Genomic DNA, 7014 nt, shown 5'->3' on the forward strand with positions numbered 1-7014 from the left:
TAAAATTTTTTTATAGTATATAGGTGAGTACATAGACAGTACATCAAGTATGAGTACATAGAGAGTAAATACATCATTGAATGGCACTTTATAATGATATGTGTGGGAATATTACTGTCCTCAAAAGAAGATTGTGATCTCTCAGAGATCCTAGGACAGTACCTTATAGCCATTCAAAAATCTTTCTAGAATTTGAATTTTCCTTTGAAGAGAATATTTAGGAGCTAGATTACTTTAGAGGAAGCTTAATATATATAAGGTGTCATTTTTCTATTATTAAATATTAAGCCAGGAGCTAGAGATACAGCATGTGTGAGGCCCTCAATTCCATTCCCAGAACACATACACACACAATTAGTAAATGAAGTGTTTTAATTATTATTGTGATTAGTTTAGTGAAGTTCCTCCTGGTCAGAGTTCTCAGTTTACTTTTCCCTTAAGAGTCCTAAGTTCTTTCAGTTGCAACTCCATGTATACATTTCAGCTAAGAAAAGATGTCAACCTGGGAAGAAAATCATTCTTTTTGTTAAACAAATTTTACTAAAATAGAATCTAGCAAGGCTTTGGCTATATTTATACAATAGGCTAGATGTAATTTCATAAAATTAAGCTTTCATGTGCTTATTCACCCTTTTGAACTAAATGTATCTTAGTAACTGTTGAAATTGTAGATAACAACTTAAGGAACAGAGCACCTCTTTTCAAATTATATATTTATTCCAATTTATCTATTACAATCTTGATTATGTAATTGTGGGTTATTTCTTTTAGTTTTTCACAACTTGTTTTCCCCAAGAATCATGTTTGTGGTATGGTTAAATCCATTTTCTTGTGGCTGCATGTGTAGCTCAGTGGTATAGCTTACCTTGCATGCACAATGCTCTGGTTTCAATTACCAGCATTGGAGGGAAACTTAACCTTTGTTTATAAAGCATTGCCCTTCATGGGAATCATGTGATCATTTCCAGTTTTACTGATAAGTTTTTTGATACAACAAAACAATTTATCATGTTTACTTACTTAAACCCTTTAATAGTTCTTAATATTTTCATAGTCTAAAGATCTTAACTGTTCTCTCTCCAGAAAAGATATATATATATAGAATTTTATGTTTATCATTTGATAGTTAATGATTGCGCTGAGTACAGTGTCCTTTGCTCTTTATGTATTTTTATATATTTTGAATTTAACATATACTTGTAGAATAGCCAAAAGGAAATCATCATAACGGTAATTCTCTATAAACCTGTTCTACAGTACTGTACCAGAGCTCTTGCATTATATATATGTATACACACACACACGCACATATTTTTTTTTGGTGGTGCTGGGGATTGACCCCAGAGCCTCTTGCATGCAAAGCAAGCACTCTACCAAATGAGCTGTATCCCCAGCTCTCTTGCATATTTTTATTGCATGATGTACATGTAAATCTGAAATGATTTTGTCTGAATTATTTAAAATATTTACTATTTAAGCTATGTTTCTTCCTCTGTCTTATTTTTCTCATAATTGTATTTTGACCAACAAGACTTTACTTTTCTTATTCTAGATTCTGAAGAGGCTCAGTCTGTCAATCCATCTAGTGTTGATGAAAATATTGATTCTGAAACAGAAAAGGACTCTCTCCTCTGTGAAAGTAAACAGATTCTCTCCACTAAAGCACCTCTTCCATCTGCCCTAGATGAATATGAGTTCAAAGACGATGATGATGAAGAAATAAATAAAATGATTGATGACAGGCATATTCTTAGGAAAGAACAACGAAAAGAGAATGAATCTGAAGCAGAAAAGAGTAGTTTATTTGCAAAACAAGAGAAATCCTTCTATTCTAAATCATTTAAAAGTAAAAAACAAAAATCGTCTAGGGTTCTGTATTCAAGTACTGAAAGTTCTGATGAAGAAGTTCTTCAGAACAAAAAGGTTTCTACTGCATGTTCTATCCCTGAAACATCAAATTCTGATATACAAACCAAAAAGGAATATGAATATAAGCAGAAAGGCAAAGTTAAAAGAAAATTAAAAAACCAGAACAAAAATAAAGAAAACCAAGAGTTAAAGCAAGAAAAAGAGGGAAAAGAAAATACCAGAGTAACAAACTTGACAGTTACTACTGCACTAGATTGTCCAGAAAAGACCAGAGAGGAGGGGAATTTCAGGAAATCTTTTAGTCCAAAAGATGATACTTCATTACATTTATTTCATATTTCCACTGGTAAATCTCCCAAACATTCTTGTGGATTGAGTGAAAAACAGTCAACACCACTGAAACAAGAACATACTAAAACATGTTTATCTCCAGGAAGCTCTGAAATGTCATTACAGCCTGATCTTGTTCGGTATGAAAATACAGAATCTGAATTCTTGCCTGAAAGTTCCTGTGTAAAATCTTATAAGCATAAGGAAAAAAACAAACATCAGAAAGATTTTCACTTAGAATTTGGTGAAAAATCAAATACCAAATTGAAGGATGAAGATCATAGTCCAACATTTGAAAATTCTGATTGTACACTGAAAAAAATGGATAAAGAGGGCAAAACACTGAAAAAACATAAATTGAAACATAAAGATAGGGAAAAAGAAAAGCACAAAAAAGAAATTGATGGTGAAAAGGAAAAATATAAAAATAAGGATGGCACTAAGGAACTGCAGAGGAGCGTAGAATTTGATAGAGAATTTTGGAAAGAGAATTTTTTTAAAAGTGATGAAACTGAAGATCTGTTTTTAAATATGGAGCATGAGTCCTTAACATTAGAAAAAAAATCAAAATTGGAAAAAAACATAAAAGATGATAAACCAACTAAGGAAAAGCATACCTCAAAAGAGAGGAACTTTAAAGAAGAACGGGAAAAGATTAAGAAGGAAAGTGAGAAAACTTTCAGGGAAGACAAGATAAAAGATCTAAAAGAAGAAAGAGAAAATGTACCTACAGATAAAGAAACAGAATTCAGTTCTTCATGTTTAATTTTAAATGAGGAATCTGTAGGGCTACATTCAATAGAAAAGGAAATGGACATTGAAAAACAAGAAAAGCATACAAAAGAAAGTAAGGAAAAATCTGAGAAACGATTTCCAACTAAAGAGAAAGATGTTGAAAAGACTGAAAGAAAAAATTCTGAAAAAGAGAAGAAGATAAAACATGAGCATAAGTCAGAAAAAGACAAATTAGATTTTAGTGACTGTGTTGAGAGAATAAAAGAAAAGGACAAGCTATATTCACATCACACAGAAAAATGCTATAAAGAAAGTGAGAAGATTAAAAATAGTACTACTAAAAAAACTGATGACAGAGAGAAAAATAGAGAAAAGATGGATAGAAAACATGACAAAGAAAAAACTGAAAAAGAGAGGCATTTAGCAGAAAGCAAAGAAAAACACTTAGAGAAAAGAAATAAACAATCAGATAACAGTGAGTATGCTAAATCAGAAAAAGGCAGAAGTAAAGACAAAGACAGGGAAGTAGATAAAAAGGAAAAGTCCAGAGACAAAGAAAGTATAAATATAGCTAACTCCAAAAACTTAATGGAAGAGAAAAAGTCAAGTACATTAGACAGTAGTAGTAAAGCACAACATGAGAAAACTATATCCCTTAAAGAAAAAACAAAAGATGAACCTTTGAAAACACCAGATGGAAAAGAAAAAGATAAAAAAGATAGAGATATAGATAGATACAAAGAACGAGACAAACATAAAGATAAAATCCATCTAAATAGTTTACTCAAATTAAAATCTGAAACAGATAAGTCTAAATCTAAATCTTCACCAGCATCAAAAGATATTCGACCCAAAGAAAAGAGGTTAGTGAATGATGATTTAATGCAGACAAGTTTTGAACGAATGCTTAGCCTTAAAGACCTAGAAATAGAACAGTGGCATAAAAAACATAAGGAAAAAATTAAGCAAAAAGAAAAGGAACGATTAAGAAATCGAAATTGTTTAGAAGTTAAAGTGAAAGATAAAGAAAAAGCAAAACATGCCCTAGTTGAATCCAAAAACAAGGAGCTTAGTAGGTCAAAGAGTTCAGAACTGGTTGATGCTTATACCAAGGAGAAACAGTCTAAAGATGCAGTTAGTAATAGATCACAATCTGTTGACACCAAAAATGTAATCACTTTAGGGAAGTCATCTTTTGTTTCAGACAGTAGTTTAAATAGGTCTCCTAGATCAGAAAGTGAAAAGCCGGGTCTCAGCTCCAGATCTGTATCCATGATTTCTGTTGCTAGTTCAGAAGATTCCTGCCATACTACCGTGACAACTCCAAGGCCTCTGGTTGAATATGACTCTGACTTTATGTTAGAGGGTTCTGAGTCCCAAATGTCATTTTCCCAGTCACCATTTTTGCCAATTGCCAAATCTCCTGCCCTTCACGATAGGGAGTTAGACAGCCTTGCTGAACTGCCAGAACGGATTAAACCATCATATGCTAATAGACTTCCAGCATCCCATCTCAGGTCATCTTCTGTAGAAGATGTTAAACTAGTTATAAATGAGGGGAGACCTATTGTAGAAGTTCGAAGATGTAGCATGCCATCTGTCATTTGTGAACACACGAAACAATTCCAAACAGTATCAGAAGAAAGCAATCAAGGTAGCTTATTAGCTGTGCCAAGAGATATGTGCCCTTCTCCCAAACCTGAGTTATCATCAAATGTGCCTGAAAAAGACCTGTCAAATGTATCTAACATACATTCCAGTTTTGTAACCTCTCCAACTAGATCTGTAAACAGCAGATATATTTCAACTGATATAAATGTAATCAAGAATACTGCTCCAGTCGGTGCCATGGACAGTCCTGTGCACGTGGAACCATCTAATCAGGTTGGTGTGATCAAGAATAAATCATGGGAGATACCTGTGGATAGACTAGAGTCACTAAGTACTGGTGACTTTATCTGCACAAATACTAGTATACCTGATCAAGATTCCTCTGTTCCGGGTTTTTGCAATTCAGAAAACAAAGTATTGAAAGAACATCATACTGATTTTTTATCTCTTCACCAGACTGAACTGCCAGGAAACTCTTGTGCTCAAGATGCAGCATCCTTTCTTCCTTCACAGCAACCTTGCTCTTTCCCCAGTCAGTCACTTTCAGATGCTGAATCTATCTCCAAACATGTGTCTTTGTCATATGTTGCCAATCAAGAGCCCAGTATTTTACAACAGAAAAATACTGTACAAACGATCACTTCTGTTTTGGATACTGATAACGAATCTGCAAAAGATATGGAAAGTAGTTTCATTCTAGCAGATGTTTCAGTGTACTCTGAAAGCACTAGTCAAGAAGCATCACCAAATTTTGAGAAAGCTAACACTTTGTCTATATTACCATCAGAAAAAGATTTTAACATAAGTGATACCTCCCCTCAGCTAAATACACATTATGCATTTAGTAAACTAGCTTATAAATCTTCCAGTAGCCATGAAGTTGAAAACAGCTCACCTGACATTCAGGTTATTTCACATGAAAAAGAGAACAAATTGGAGAGTTTGGTTTTATCTCATTTGAATAAGTGCGATTCTGATTTATGTGAAATGAATGTAGGGATGCCAAAAGGAAACCTAAATGAACAAGATAATCCAAAACATTGTCCTGAAAGTGAAAAGTGTTTGCTTTCCATTGAAGATGAAGAATCTCAACAAAGCACTTTATCAAGTCTGGAGAACCACTCGCAGCAGTCAGCTCAGCCAGAAATGCATAAATATGGTCAATTAGTCAAAGTAGAATTAGAAGAAAATGCTGAAGATGATAAAACTGAAAACCAGATCCCTCAAAGAATGACTAGAAACAAAGCAAATATGGTGGCAAATCAAAGCAAACAACTTCTTTCTAGCTGTGCACTTTTGCCAGAAAAAGACAGTGAATCTTCATCTCCTAGGGGAAGAATAAGATTAACTGAAGATGATGATCCTCAGATTCACCATCCTCGAAAAAGGAAAGTGTCCCGTGTACCTCAGCCTGTGCAAGTGAGTCCTTCTTTACTACAAGCAAAAGAGAAAACACAGCAATCTCTGGCAGCCATTGTAGATTCTCTGAAACTAGATGAGATTCAGCCATATAGTTCCGAGAGAGCAAATCCATATTTTGAGTACTTGCACATAAGGAAAAAAATTGAAGAAAAGCGCAAATTATTGTGTAGTGTTATTCCTCAAGCACCTCAGTATTATGATGAATATGTAACATTTAATGGATCATACCTCCTGGATGGAAACCCTTTAAGCAAGATTTGTATTCCCACAGTAAGTATAAGTGTCACTTGATACACATATACAACAATGTCCAATGTAAATTGTAATGCAGGCCACGTAATTTTTAATTTTCTAGACAACATTTTAAAAGTAGAAACAGTTAAAAGTAATTGTAATATTTTATGTAACTTTGTACTTTCAAAGAGTCATTTCAGCACCTAATCAATGTAGACAAATTATTGAGATATTTTACTTGTTTTTAACTGAATCTTTGAAATCTGGTTTGTTTACAATATATTTCAATTCAGACTAACCACATTTCAGAAAGTGCCCAATAGCCATTTACAACTAGTAGCTTCCTTACTGGATAGCTCAAGTCTACCATATTTTCTTTTTATTCCTTGCTTTGCTTTTGTTTTTGAGGAGGTGTGTTTGTTTTGTTGAAGTCTAATGCCTCTCCATATTCTTTTGATTTTATTCTTTCCAATTCTATGTGGAACCTTCTTCTATTAAAACACTGTCCTTGTATATAAAACTAGGCCTTCCTGTTGTTCTTTATTTACCCATACAGAATATATTTGGGTCTCCCCAGAATGGAGGAGAAAAAAGTTCTCCCTTGCCTATTATAGCTCATGGGACTTGCCCCTGGCTCTTTCCTTCACTGCCATACTCTTGAAGAATAGACTGTATGATGTTTTTCCTGTGTCGTCTCCTATTAATTCCTTAGCCATTATCTACTGGCAGAGAAAAATAGTGAGCTCATGTGTTGAGTCAGATTTATTGGCCTCTTTTCATTTTTCTTTTTTTTTTTTTTTTTTTTTCTCAAAT

The 7014-nt window shown here is 33.6% G+C and overlaps 1 protein-coding gene across 9 annotated transcripts in view; it reads left to right on the forward strand.

The window, feature by feature from the left end:
• Positions 1-7014, forward strand: part of Ankrd12 (ankyrin repeat domain 12) — a 149130-nt gene that overhangs the window by 95078 nt on the left and 47038 nt on the right. For all 9 annotated transcript variants that reach the window (XM_048806574.1, XM_048806570.1, XM_015482550.2 and 6 more), the window contains one exon: positions 1553-6237. In XM_048806574.1, coding sequence (XP_048662531.1) covers positions 1553-6237 — 4685 coding nt within the window. The remainder of the gene's footprint in view (positions 1-1552; positions 6238-7014) is intronic.

The sequence above is a fragment of the Marmota marmota genome, unplaced genomic scaffold (genome assembly GCF_001458135.2).
Source record: "Marmota marmota marmota unplaced genomic scaffold, marMar, whole genome shotgun sequence".
Lineage (NCBI taxonomy): Eukaryota > Metazoa > Chordata > Mammalia > Rodentia > Sciuridae > Marmota > Marmota marmota.